The sequence below is a fragment of the Saprolegnia parasitica genome (genome assembly GCF_000151545.1).
Source record: "Saprolegnia parasitica CBS 223.65 unplaced genomic scaffold supercont2.15, whole genome shotgun sequence".
Lineage (NCBI taxonomy): Eukaryota > Oomycota > Saprolegniomycetes > Saprolegniales > Saprolegniaceae > Saprolegnia > Saprolegnia parasitica.
Window position 1 is genome coordinate 181,977 of NW_012156409.1, and position 13,150 is coordinate 195,126.

At 62.1% G+C, this 13,150-nt stretch overlaps 6 protein-coding genes across 6 annotated transcripts; 2 read left to right on the forward strand and 4 right to left on the reverse strand.

Moving 5' to 3' along the window:
• Nucleotides 1-58: 58 nt before the first annotated feature.
• Nucleotides 59-2,907, forward strand: SPRG_05195 (hypothetical protein; the record flags this gene model as incomplete). The annotated part of the gene is made up of 6 exons (XM_012343799.1): nt 59-487; nt 535-612; nt 654-782; nt 828-1,040; nt 1,087-2,336; nt 2,389-2,907. 6 exons carry the CDS (start codon nt 59-61, stop codon nt 2,897-2,899), a joined length of 2,610 nt encoding a protein of 869 aa, XP_012199189.1. The 3' UTR covers nt 2,900-2,907.
• A 176-nt stretch (nt 2,908-3,083) lies between these two features.
• SPRG_05196 (hypothetical protein) lies at nt 3,084-3,796 on the reverse strand. The gene has a single exon (XM_012343800.1). The coding sequence runs from the start codon at nt 3,789-3,791 to the stop codon at nt 3,141-3,143; it is 651 nt and encodes a 216-aa protein (XP_012199190.1). The 5' UTR covers nt 3,792-3,796; the 3' UTR covers nt 3,084-3,140.
• A 482-nt stretch (nt 3,797-4,278) lies between these two features.
• On the reverse strand, nt 4,279-5,798 carry SPRG_05197 (hypothetical protein). Its single transcript, XM_012343801.1, has one exon. It carries the CDS (start codon nt 5,786-5,788, stop codon nt 4,334-4,336), a length of 1,455 nt encoding a protein of 484 aa, XP_012199191.1. The 5' UTR covers nt 5,789-5,798; the 3' UTR covers nt 4,279-4,333.
• An 839-nt stretch (nt 5,799-6,637) lies between these two features.
• SPRG_05198 (hypothetical protein) lies at nt 6,638-7,719 on the reverse strand (the record flags this gene model as incomplete). Its single annotated transcript, XM_012343802.1, has 4 exons — nt 6,638-6,733; nt 6,777-7,161; nt 7,219-7,424; nt 7,471-7,719. The coding sequence occupies 4 exons, from the start codon at nt 7,717-7,719 to the stop codon at nt 6,638-6,640; spliced, it is 936 nt and encodes a 311-aa protein (XP_012199192.1).
• A 49-nt stretch (nt 7,720-7,768) lies between these two features.
• SPRG_05199 (hypothetical protein) lies at nt 7,769-8,746 on the reverse strand (the record flags this gene model as incomplete). The annotated part of the gene is made up of 1 exon (XM_012343803.1): nt 7,769-8,746. One exon carries the CDS (start codon nt 8,744-8,746, stop codon nt 7,769-7,771), a length of 978 nt encoding a protein of 325 aa, XP_012199193.1.
• A 1,133-nt stretch (nt 8,747-9,879) lies between these two features.
• On the forward strand, nt 9,880-13,134 carry SPRG_19857 (hypothetical protein; the record flags this gene model as incomplete). The annotated part of the gene is made up of 8 exons (XM_012343975.1): nt 9,880-10,462; nt 10,519-10,561; nt 10,615-10,921; nt 10,969-11,070; nt 11,120-11,263; nt 11,316-11,486; nt 11,536-11,782; nt 11,834-13,134. 8 exons carry the CDS (start codon nt 9,880-9,882, stop codon nt 13,132-13,134), a joined length of 2,898 nt encoding a protein of 965 aa, XP_012199365.1.
• Nucleotides 13,135-13,150: the final 16 nt, after the last annotated feature.

Below are 13,150 nucleotides of genomic sequence, written 5' to 3' on the forward strand. Positions count from 1 at the left end.
GGCCGCGACGAAGACGCTGCCCGGAAGACCAAGCCACGGTACCTCTCGTATGGCTGCGATGACACGCCCACGCGCCTGTAGGCCGCACACGAGCGTGCGACGCCCCGTGCACGAGCCGCGAGACCGTCCCGCTGATGTTTCGCCGCTGGCTGCGCCTCGTTCGCGCTCCAACAACCACGAAGACGCAAAGCTCAAGCCCCGTCCGAGCACCGCGGCAGCGTCCAGTGCGGGTATGCCACGACTCGAGACCGAGCACAACGAGACGCTTGGTGCGTACCTGCAGCAGCTACAAGCCGACATTCGCTGCGTGTACCAGCTGCTCGGTGACCCGGACGCACTCTCGAACGGGCATGCGCATCTGCTCTTGAAGCGCCGGGACCACCTCGCCGTGCCCGACGACGTGGCCGCCAAGCTGGCGCGGTGCCATGGCCTTGACGAAAGCACCAAGCATGCGCTCGAGCAAATGCTCTCGGACGGTCTCCTCCGCGTCATGAACTTCTCGACGCCGACGCCAAAGGCCGAGGAGCGGCCGAGACGCACCACCATCCAAGCACATCGACGCCGGCCAGCATCTACTTTGAGAGCTTCCTCGCCTTTGCGCGACGGGTGCAGGTACGTGGCGTCGTGAGATGCGAGTGCTGAGCCGACGCTAGGCGCTCAAGACAAAAGGCCTCGCGGACGACGCCGAGAAGCTCGTACTCCAGACGGCATTGGGTGCGAAAGACGCGGCCATCACCACCCTCGAGCAAGACATCCTGCTCTTCAAAGACACTTTGGCCGCGGTTGGGCCGACTCAATCTCAACGCACGTGTTTCTCAACGGCGTAGGTGGCGAAAGACCACGGTGCTTCCGGTGCTGGCTGGCAAGAGGCGTTCCAGCGCGGCGCAAAGCAGAATGCAGACGACGCGGCCAAGCTCGACGCGCTTCAAGTTGCTCATGACCAGCTCAAGGCCGCCTACGATGGTCTCCAAACGGACAAGACCGCCTTGCGCAGCGACCTCGATGCGCACGCTGACGTACTTGCGCGGCTTCACGACGAGGTACAGCGCTCGGCCATTCGTTGAGGAAGAAGTACACGGTTGTTAGATTGCGGCGGCCAACGCAAAAGCAAGCCGCGCAGAGACATCTCTGCACGCGCTGGAGCAAACACACGTGGCGCTGCGATCGCAGCTCGAGCGCGCCACGAGCGACGAAGCGGCTGCGCGCAGCTCAGGCCAAGAGGCACTCGCGTCGCTCCAAGCCGAGCTGGCGCAAGCGAAGAAGGCGGCACGGACGCTAACAGCGCAGATGGAAGCCAACGCGGCAGCGGCCGCCACGCAGCGTGCGGCCGCCGTCACCCAAGCAACGTCCAATCTCCAAAAAGCCCACGCAGCCCGTCTCGACGCTATACGCGCCGAGTGGACGGCCGAGTGCTCGGCCATCAACGCCACGCAGGCTCGAGAGCTGCGTGCACTGGAGGCAGCGCATGCCAAGGACATCGATGCCATGGCCGTCCGGCACCGCGAGATGGAAGCCCAGCTCGCAGCTGCGGCCAAGCACGCTGCTGTGGTCCACGAAGACGCACTGGCCAAGTGGCGGCACACGACCGAGCGTCAAGTCGACGAGATCAACGATCTCCGAAATCAGCTCGAAACGATGCGAAGAGAGCTCGTGGCGCTGCAAGTATCGACGTCCGAGAGCCACGTGCGGGCCCACGTGCACCACGAAGTCGAGGGCGTCTACTTGGCCAAAGTCGCCTCGCTGGAAGCCGCCCTCGCCCAAGCCGGCGCCGCGTGCCAGGCTGCGCACGACCAAGGCGACCTCGCGCTCGCCCACGAGAAGGAGCTCCATGCCCACGCTTTAGCGACTGCGAAAGCGATTTCGGACGAGCTCGAGACCGCCAACTTGTGCTTGGCCGAGCGGAAGCGGCAGCGCGATGCGGACCAGCGCGCGTTTGAAGAGCGGGAGGCGCGCGCGGCGCGATCCATTGCGCAATTGACGCAGGAAGTTACGCTGCTGCGCAGCCACGTGAACGACAAGGCGCACGTTGTGTGGAAGCAGCGGGTCGCCGAGGCCGAGGCGGCGGCCGCGCAGTGGCAAACCAAGCACGAGGAGACGCTCAAAGCTCTGCACATGGCGCAGGCGAGCGCCGATATCGGCGGCTTCCACCGGCGCGAGATGGAAGCGGCTATGCGCGAGCGCGACGAGGCGCTCGACCACCTCGTGCGCGTCACCAAAGAGCGTGACGACGTGTCGGCGACGGTCGTGACGTTGCGGAAGCAAATCGACGCGCTGACAGCGACGCTGCACGACGCCCGCACCACGGTCGTCCAGCTTCGGTCCGAGCTCTCGGGCATGTACGTCCCGACAATGTCCATCAATATGGGGAGATGGATGATGCTGTGGTAGGGAGCACTTGCTGACGCAGGAGAAGCGAGCCCACGACCAGCAGCAGCGGGACCTCGATGTCGAGACGCAGCGTATCATGGAAGAAAAGCAGCTTGTGAAGCAAGTGGTCACAGCCATGAACGAGCGCTTGGCCCTCGGTGTGCGCTCGGAAGATGCGACCAAGTGGGCCGGCGTTGTCGACGCGTGCGCTGCCGTCGACTGGCAGCTCCGGCACATGAAGGACCGCCTCGAGGAGCTCGCAGGCTGCAAGCCCCGGCGACCGACCACGCCCTTCTCGGATGCGATCGCGGCCGGGCAGAAGACCGCGCCGGTCGTCCAGCAGCTCCAGGCTGTGCCCGATACAGACACGTACGCCATGGCGCTGACAAGAGAGATGCAGGCGATGAAGGCCACGTACGAAGGTCGCATCCGGGACCTGCAAGACGAGCTCAAGGCCGCTCGGGGCGACCGCGCGCGGCAAGAGCTCCAGGAAGAGAAAGCCCGCTACGTTGCCGCCGTACGTACCTGTTGAACGTCGTAACGTTGCGTTCAGGACCTCTCTAGATAGCACAATGGACCGACAAGAATGCAGCGCTCGAAGCCAAAGTCGACGAGTTGGAGCGCCGGCTGCAGCTCGGACGGCGATAGAAAGGTGGGTTTTTCAGAGCGTCTCCTCTGCAACCCTCGACGACCAACAAGTTGTGGCTGGCGTAGAGGAGAAAAGTAAATGTAAAAATGGTGCGTTCGCATAAAAAGGGTGTACGAGGACGACGCTATAGCTCCATGTCGGGCTGCGCATGGTCGTGGTACGCATGCTGACCGACGTCCATCTCGTCGTCGACCTCCATTGCGTGGTCGCCGTTGTCCATGCGATGGTCCTTTCGATCCTCGCCCGCGACGGACAAGAGGACCCAGACAGGATCGCCGAACGCGAGGCCGTCACTCATGAGCCGCCACGTGCCATAGTGCGTACCGCTCTCGCCTGGCAGAGTCGTCGTCATGTTGACCTGCGTTTGCTCGCCGACCGCAATCGCGCCAATGTACACGTCGTTGCCGGCGCCAAAGGGGACGCCTTGATAAAAGGCCAGGCGCGTGTTGGCCGGCCATTCGACCGGGCCCGGGTTCTGGAAGATGAGGTGCAACGTGATCTGCTGGTGCGGCAGGAAGACAGCGTTCTGGGCGGCGCTGAGGTCGCTCAAGAACTTGGCGTCGGGCAGCACCGGCAGCTCGTCCTCGATCGGCGCCGGCGTCGTCGCCAGGTACATGTTGACCGCCGTCTCCACGTTCCAGTTGGAGGACTCGAGGAAGAAGGCGCTCGTCTTGGGCTCCAGCGCGAGCAGCTTCCCGAACTGCGCGATGAGCGCGTCGTGGTCCGTCGTCGTGATGCTCTGGAACATGCGCAGGAGGTCGTCGCAGTCGCTCATCGTCGTCAAAATCCAAATATTTGGAAACCTTGTCGTGCTTTCCGGATGTCCGGATAAGCAAAGATTTCGCCGTTTCTGACGTGGCAGCCTCCAATGCCGAGCCTTCGTCGTGGCGAAGGCCGGACCGATGCTCTTGGCCAAGGAAGGATCCATCGGAGTGACGGACCCTTGCTGTCGATCGTGCTATCTTAGCGACCAATGGCAGCGTCGCACGAGCTTGACGCTCCGTGGGTTTCCTGCGCAGCGCGCGACACGGCGTCAAGTATCAAGTCGAAGGAGGCAAAACTATCAAGGTCGCCTCCCAGGAGCCCGTTGGGCCATGGCCGATGTGCCATCGTGCTCGACGAGGGCCCATGCATGCTAGATAGAATGCGTGCAAGAACAGTACTGATGACATAGATTGTACACCCGCGGAGCTCAACTTCGCACATGTCGTTGTGCCAACATGGGGCTTGCTACGCGGCGGAGTCTCGTCAAAGAGAATACAATGGCATTAGCTAAGGAGACTACTTCTCGAATGTGTACTCACTGCTTCAACATGATTAGAACCCGACGAGCGAGTAGAGCGCGACGAGCGTCACGAGAAACGTGAGCCCGAGAAAGATCGTCGCAAAGGGAAGCGAGCTCAGGAGTGGGACGCTAAACGGAGTCTTCTCCGCCTCGGTGTTGCCGTACGTTGCGCGAAAGTGCTGGATGCCCGCGACTTGGAACCACGCGGGGATGATGAGGCCGAGGCCAAAGCCGAGAAAGCCCGCGTACGTGAAAATGACATCGAGTTTCTTGAAGATGGCGGCAAAGAGAAGCGGCGGGAGCACGGCCATGAGGCGCGAGAGGTTGCGCGCGCCGGCGGGCCCAAGCGGCGCCGTGATCGACTTGGGTAGCGACGTGAGAATGTTGCCGCCGACCGTGAGCCCGACCATGGGAAAGGACGACGTGACGTTCACAACGGGAAACATGACAACGATAAGGTGCACGAGTGACCCAAAGACCGTCGGCTGGCCGGACGGACACGAGGCCCAGCCGTTGCCGCAGCCAGAAAAGTTGCTCCACATCAAGCTCGCGAGCGGGTTGATGTCGTCAAAGGCGAGCGCGCCGAGGAGCCCGAGGAAGAAGTAGCAGAACGCTGCCATCGTCATCGAGAGGTACGTGATGAGGCGCGCGCGGCCTTTCTGCGAAATGTCGAGCGGCTGGAGCGCGGCCGGCATGTTGTACTGGCAGTTGAGCGCGAGCAAGGTCGGGCCAAAGCCAGCGCCAAAGCTCTGCCAGTTGAACGCCCAGTGCGCGCGCGTAGCGAGACGGGCCGAGATGGCGTCGGCGCCGTCCACGCTGAGCTTGAACGCGATCGTCGAGAGCATGATGCCAAAGGCCAGGAGGCGGTAGCCCGAGAGGAGCTTTTGGATGTTGGCTTGGTCGCCGAGGTCCATGAGCACGAGTGCAATCGACATGACGGCGAAGAGCGCCATGAAGCCGTAGTAGCTCTCGAGGCACCCGCTCGACGCGTTCGCAGCGTACACGTCGCAGACGTCGCCGAGCACGAACGTATGGAAGACCGACGCGACCGAGGACGCAAAGATGCTCGCGTAGGCCCAAAGCGTTCCGATGCAGTAGAGAACCAGCACGGTCTGCACGACTGCGTACCCCGTCTTGCCGGCGAAGAGCTCGCTCATGGCCGAGAACTCCGTCTTGCGGTACGTGAGGCGGTTGAGAGGCGGGCTCTCGCTTCTCGCCGAGAGGACGCCTTCGGCGCGGGCCATGGCCTCGAGCGTGTAGTTCATCGTGATGAGCGCACCGAGGAAGCCAAAGATGAGAAAGATGGACGTGAGCCCAATGCCAGCAACCGAGAAGGCGTACGGGAGGCCAAAGCAGCCCGTGCCCACCATAAAGTTGAGCGTCAAGGCGACCGCGACGACGGGCCCAAAGGTCTTGACGCCCATGGCCGACGCGTCCGCCGGGTCGAGAGACGAGCAGTGCTCTCCCTTGGCGAGCGGTGCGTCCATGCGAGCGACTGCAAAATGGACTTTCTCGGAATGTGGCGATCTTGGGCAACCCGGTTAAGTGCGAGTGGTTGGCCGCCAACAGCACGCCGGCGCATGTCTCGCTGCGAGAAGCGTGGGCCTGCACAAAGAAGCGACCTGGCTGCCTCAAGGTCGCTAGTCAACCGAGTAAAGTACGCTGTCCACACCACGTGCTGGTCTTGGGTGCGACAAAGACGGGCCAGGAGCTATTGAGGAGTCTCTTCGCGAGCGTGTTCCGGCGCGAGTGCACGCCTACCAGTATGCCAGCGTGGGGACGGAACGACCTTTGCGGGCGTGTCGAAGCCGTTCGGGCGGTGATGGAATGACCGCACTCAAGGTGCCGCAAGCAAGCAGCGCGAGACAGGGCAGCAGAATTCCTGCGGCGTGTGACGACAATTCAGCCCAACAGCTATTCGGTGCAACGTCACGTGTTGCAAGCTACAGCACTATGGGAAAACGACAAGTTGTGTCTAGTTCCATAGTCTTCTTTATCGTCTTAAATGGACAACTGGAACGAATCTAACGCGTCCAAAATATCGTCGTCGTCAAAAGTGACGGCGCCGTCGTCATCGTCAAAGTCGAAGAACGTCGCGTCGGGATCGACCGGTTGCGCCAATGATGGTACGACTGTCTCTGTCGGCAAATCGACCTCTGGACACACGAACGTGTTGTCTGCTGAAGTGCCATCCACCTCTGCCTCGGTGGGCGTGGGACGTTCGGTGTCCGGCTGGCTGCCGCGCGTGGCGTTGTGGTCTGTACGCGGAACCACTCGGTCATTGTCTGTGGCGGATCGCAACGTCGGAGCGTCAAGCACGGACAAGGTATCAAGCTCTATCGGCGCGCTTGGAGGAGTCGCCAATGGGACGCGGCAGCTTGTAGCGACAGCGGTAGCCTCGGCAGTGCGTGGTTGAGCCGCAGACCGCGTCTCTACACGCGGCACGGGCGCCGGCGCCTTGTCGTGCACGTCTACGGGCGACCTCGGTCGGTGCCACTGGACTCGGATCTTTGGGTCAACTGCCTCCTTGTGTGGCTTGTACGCCTTGGTGGCTTTGACGCGCGCGACGCTGGCTTGGGTGCTGCTCATAAGCGTGCTATGTCGATCGGTGGACTGACGGCGTCGGGTCTGGCGCGGCAACGGGGCCGGCGGTGGCGCAACGTATCGGGTCGCTTTCGGCGACGCGTACCGCTTGTGCTCGTACTTGGCTATCAGCGCTCGCTCGGTCGCGAGGGCTTTGGCTCGTCCGCACAAGTAGATCTCGTTCATCGCGCGCGTCGGGCTCCGCGGCGGCGAGTTGTCGTCGTACGGGTCGTAGAGCCAAATGTCTCTGCGCACAAGTGGTTGCTTGACGGGAGTCCTAGACACAGTTTTTCTTCCTATCGTACCGTTCTTAGCTTCGTCCCGAGGTACGTACGCAGCGCGAAGAAGGGTGAGCAAAGCGTCGAGGCCGGCATCTGGTCCATCGGCTCGCAACTGCACTTCTGCGTACACGGCAAACTCGCTCGAGGCGTAGATGCGCGCTTCGGACGCGACGAGCAGCACGTCGTGGTCATGGGCCATCAAGTCGGCTTTGGTGCCCACGAGCGCGATGGTGCGGTCGGACGACTGCAACGCCGCGCCCTGTGGAATACCGTCAACACCCGACGCGAGGACAAGACCCACGGACCTTGGCGACGGCGGCGGCAAAGGACTCTGGCGCCGTCACGTCAAACACCAAGAAGACGAGGCGCGTGTCCAGGGCGGCGACGTTGACGTCGTCGAGACGTCTCTCGAGTGCCGTGACGCCTCGCCCCACGGCAAAGACCGAGGTCGGCGAGCTCGTCACATCGACGCCAAGCCCACGTCCGAGAGCGACGATGAGCGACGTCTTGCCGGTGCATGGCGCACCCACCACCGCGACCGTCGGTCGGTCCATGCCCCGTTTCGGTTGTGACCAAACCGACGTCGCGCTCAAATTAGCTTGCTTAGCCCAAGTGCAAATTATCAAGCCATTGCCGAATGGCCCCACGCGGATGTCGCGCACCTGCGGCGACTCGCTGCTGTCCATACGCCTGCGGACCAGCGTGCTGCGGCCGTGCGACGGCTTGCCATCGGTTTTCGTGCCAATGCGGACAGCCGCACGTCTTCCAGCGCGCAGCGCACACGTAGCAAAACTCGGTGCGGCACATGCACGTCATGTGGTTGCAGCCGTCGACAAGCTCGACCATGCGCCGGCAGTGCGGGCAGCGCTGCCAGCCTTCTCGGGCGCCGAGTGCGTTCAAGCTCGCGTCGGCCGCGTCGTCGCACGTCCCTTCGTGCATGCGGGCCGAACATAGAGTGCAGATGCGGCGGCGACATCCTGGGCACACGACCGAGCTCTCGTTGCCATCAATATGCCGCGCGCTCACAAACGTGACGGGGCACGCCGTGTTGGGGCAGTAGACTGGTCGGTCCGCTGTCGCTTCTTCCGTTCGGTCGCGCAACCGCTGCATCGCGTCGTGGGCCAGCGCCTCGGTGCGAGCAATGGCATCGAGATCCCAGAGCTGTTGGCAGCACGCGAGCGGGAGGCGCGCGACATCGTCGGTGGCTGACACGATGAGCGCTCTCAAGCACGGCAGGCAGTGCTCATGGTTGCACGGGGCTGTGAACGCCGAGGGCTGGACGTGGAGACACACACAACAGGCGACACCGACATCAAGACGGGCTTGCAACAAAGTTCTCAAGGAAGTCAATCGATGAGCCAACCCCACTGCCTCGTCGTGGACTTGATCACCGTGGACGCCAGCGTTGAGATCGGTACCCACCATAACGTCGACAGTATGCAAGAGCACACCGAGCTGCGCGATGTGCTGCGTGACCGCCGCCATTTCAGCATCACTTGCCGGCGCGATAGTCTCGACGCCGACGTCCCGTGCGTCTGCCAGCGCCAATTCGACGACCAAAGAGAGCGTCGCCCAGTCCATGGACGACAGACCGTTGGGGACAGCGCCAAAGTGCGTTGATGTGGGCGTTCAGAACTATCTTGGTCGACTACCATCACCAATGTATGTCTCCGTTGACACTCTTGGATGCTTGCTTTTTCTTCTTCCTGTTGTCTCGTGAAGAAAAGGCTTTTTTCCATGTGTGCTAGCTAGCTACATTCAATGACCGACCGCGGTCCTTCAAGCAGAGATTGCTGCGCTTCTCCGCTAGCGGACCTGGAGCTCGGCGACGGCGTCGCAGTACCAGTCGTGCTTCAAGCGTTGGCCGCGGCACGTTTGGGAACATGGATGCAGCGCCCTTTGTACATCCACTCGTCGCGGTCTCGCACCTGCGCTTCATCCCACTTGGCATGTCTTCCAGCGGTCGCAACACTCGGCGCTGCAGAGGCAATGTATGTCCTGGACGTACTCCGTGCCGGGCTGCTTGGGCCTCGAGTGCGTCTTCCGAAACAGCGTCTCGCGCGATGCAGGAAGCGACGGGCGCGAGAAGGCAATGCAAAGGCGGGTACGGCACTACAGACGTAGTGATCGCTGACAAACTTGGTCGCGGGTTGGCGCAGGAGACAGCAGGGCGCTCGAACCAATCTTCTTCTGCGCGACCTCGAAGCGTCCGCGGTCCCGTGCGTGAGAAGCGAAAAGGCTTGCGTGGCGGTCTCGAGAAATGCCGCCAAGCACTCGGATGGTCGCCTTGAGCGAGCGCACGAGATCAGCAACGGCGTCCATGGCTTGCCGTGTGCCAGCGTCGACAGTGTTTTCCAGCGCGAGCCATTTCAGCGTCGAAGCGATAGCAATGAGGCGCGCCTGCAGCCATCGCCATCTCGACATCCGAGTTTGGCGCTACCGAGTCGACGCCAATGGCGTGCGAGGTAGAGGTCAGCCACCGACACCGGCGCTGCCCAGTCGTCCTTGGTCATGGACGGCGAATGCATCGGGGAAAGGCCGGGCGTCCGGGAAAGGACATGCACGGGCGTGTTAGAATGTGCCATAACGTGTCGAGTCGTCGGTTGTGTAAGTACCGGTCCGAAAACGTCGCGTAATTATAACCTCTCGCGGTCGCGGCTCAAGTCCGTAACCCCCGCGTTCAGGAGCCCGTCGACGCAATGATTCCTGGCACCATGATGCGCCGGGGGTCGTCCAACTCGCCTCGGCGGTCGCCTAGCAGAGGCAAGCACGAGTCGCCCAGCCGCCACGAAGGCCCGACCAAGGGCCGACACGACGAAGTCTCGTTCCGCCAAGCCACGACAACCATCTCGTCGCGCCGGCCGCCGCCGCCGCGGATGCTATCGCGAGCCAACCTGCGGCTGCCGCTGAGCGACCAGTTGGCGGGGACGATGCGGTCCTTCGAGAAAGGCCGGATGCCAACAGGCATGCGGTCGGACAAGGCGATCAAGCTCCTCGGCGCCGACAAGCCCACCGGCAGTATGGAGATGCATCGGAAACGCCCGAAGCGGCGGTCGCACACGCCCGCGTACGACAAGCGGTTCCGCGATACGCAGATCTTGGAGGGCGCGAGCAAGTTTGAAGGCCACGAGAACGAGTGGGAGAACTATCTCCTCGGGAGCTTCATTGGCGTCGCCAACGAGGTCATGGCGCTGCGGAAGAAGCGAAAGGAACAGCTCGCCAAGTACGTCGTGCTGCCCGACAGCAGCTTTCGGAAAGTCTGGGACGCCGTATTGATTGTCTCGCTCTTGTATGTCGGTACGAATTCGCCGCCAACAGCGTTGCTTCTCTTGACCGTCTGTGTGTGTTGCTAGCGATCTTTCTGCCGCTGCAGCTCTCGTTCCTAAGCGACCTCATGTCGGCCGTCGCTGCAAGCACGATGCGAGATGCTCATGCGACGCTACGTGTAGGACGTACGAAGACCTGAGCAACTGGGCGCCCTTCTTCGCCGTCGACCGCCTCACGGACGCCATCTTCTTGACCGACATTGCGATCAATTTCCGGACGCCGCACACCACCCCGAAAGGCGACTTGGAGTTTGATGCGCGGACCCGGGCGCACGAGTACCTCACGACGTGGTTCCCCATCGACTTGATCTCGATCGTGCCTTTTGACTACTTCGCGACCTTCTTGCCGTCAGGCGGCGGCAACTCGAACCTCCTCAAGCTGCCACGGCTCCTCCGCATGTTTCGCCTCACCAAAATTCTCAAGATCGTCGTATGTCTTGAAACCTTGATCGATGTGGCCCGCAGCGCTCGGCGTAGGTGGCCAGTCGCATCTTCAAGCGCTACGAAATGCGCATCTCGATCAAGTACGGCTGGATTCGCCTCATCAAGTTTGCCGCCGGCATCCTCCTTCTCACCCACGTATGCCAAGGATAGATGGATCATCATCATGTGTGTGCTTTACATGTAGTGGATGGCCTGCTTTGTGTACTTGGTGGCCATCATGACGGCGCCGCAAGCGACGTGGCTCAGCACGGCTAGCCTCAACGGGGGCTTGACGTCCGAGCACTATCTCGGCGACGCGTACATTGCAGCCGTCTACTGGGCCGCGATGGTACTCGCTCGATGCATAATATTGTCTTGAATTCGATGGACGACATCTCTAGACGATCACGACGATCGGATACGGCGACATTTACCCGGCCAACACGACGGAGCGAGCCTTGTTTGTCATTATGATGTTTCTCGGCGCGTGCGTGTACGCGTACGTCGTCGGTACCATGTGCCAACTCGTCGAGGGCCTCAACGTCAACACGCTCGAGTTCCAGCGCCGCATGGTGCGATGTCCGTCCCGCGCCAACTCGAGTCGATTCGGTCGTGGTTTAGGACGAGGTCAACGACTTTCTGGACGTCAACAACATTCCGCAGAACCTCCGCATCCGCATCCGCAAGTACCTCCTGTACAAGCGCGATGCCAAGATCGGCGACATTGCCGAAGTCCTCCACTCGATGAGCCCCGCGATCCGGGACGAAGTCGCGCTCTTCAAGTTCCAGCACATTCTGAGCTCCGTGCATCAGTTTCGAGGCGCGCCCCCAGACTTTTTAGCCGCGATCGCGCTCCGCCTCCAGATGAGTACGATTCCAGTTGAGATTGCGATTCAGATTCATTTTTGCGAATGTCTAGTGGTGTACCCGCCCAACGAGATGATCATGGTGTTTGGCCGCATCGGCACGTCCATGTACATCATCAACCGCGGGCGCTGCCAGGTCGAGCGCATGGCCAGCGACGGCCGCATCGTCGTCGTCAACGTGCTGCACGAAGGCGCGTACTTTGGCGAGCGCGGCCTCCTCTTCTCGGCCAAGCGCCGGGCGTCCGTGCGCGCGCTCTGCTTTGTCGAGGTGAGCTGTCTCACGCGGTCGGCGCTCGAGGACGTCACCAACAACTTTCCGTCTGTGCGCCGCATCATTCGCAAAAGCATGGTGCGCGACGTGGTTGCAAGGAGCCTCGCGACCGGGGAGCTCGTCGCGCTGGGGCAGGACCCGGGTTTTCTCCAGCGACACAACCAGCTGCGCGAGCAGCTCGCGCAGCGCCACAACAAGTCTACCACCCACGACACGAGCGCGCCACCACCGAGTGCATCGTCGACGACCGAGACACCCGCGCCCTCGCCAGATCCAAAAAATGACCAAGTGCCACCGACGGTGGGCGAGGAAGCCAGGTCCTCTCGACCGGTGCGTCGCCACCGAGGTTCGCTTCCAAGCACGATATCCGACACGCGCGTGTCGGTGCTGCCGCTAGAGATGCCGTCGGGGCAAGGCCACGTGGAGGACGAGAAGGCCGACGAGTTCTCGATGCCAACGGTCGCGCGTCTGCTCAAGCGCCGAACGCAGAGCGTGCGCTCGAACTTGGCCAAGGTGTCGCCGATTCTGCCCAAGCAGGCCCGTAAGAACGCGTCCAAGAAGCACACCCAGACGATCATGGTCTCGGTCAAGCCGACGCAAGTGACGGCGGCGACGCGACTCCGCGTGTTGGAGCCACCGGCGCACCTGCACGTCGTGGAGCCATCGCCGATCCTGGACGACGGGCCCAGGAGCCTCTCGAGTCTGCGCAAGCTGAGTACGTGTGTGATCCATAGCAGCGTCGAGTCCTTGCGCAGCAACGCTGACTCGAGTCAGAGTGCCGCCGAGGACGAAGATGCGAACGACGGAGACGACAGCTTTGACGAAGTCAATGACGGCTTCTGCGACATGGACGACACCGAGATGGACGACGAAGACGAGCACGTGCCGCGCTGGGCGTCGCAGCTCCTCGAGGTCGTGGCCAACCAGCAAAGGATGCTCAAAGCCATGGCGGCGACGTTGGCGTCCGTCCAGCGCACGTCCAACGCGACGCACCGCGCGATGCGCAGCTCCTCAACCCAACTCGATGCGCTCGACGAAAGAACTTGCACGAGATGTACTGCGCCATCTAAGCTCCCACAATAAGACCCTATTTATGCCG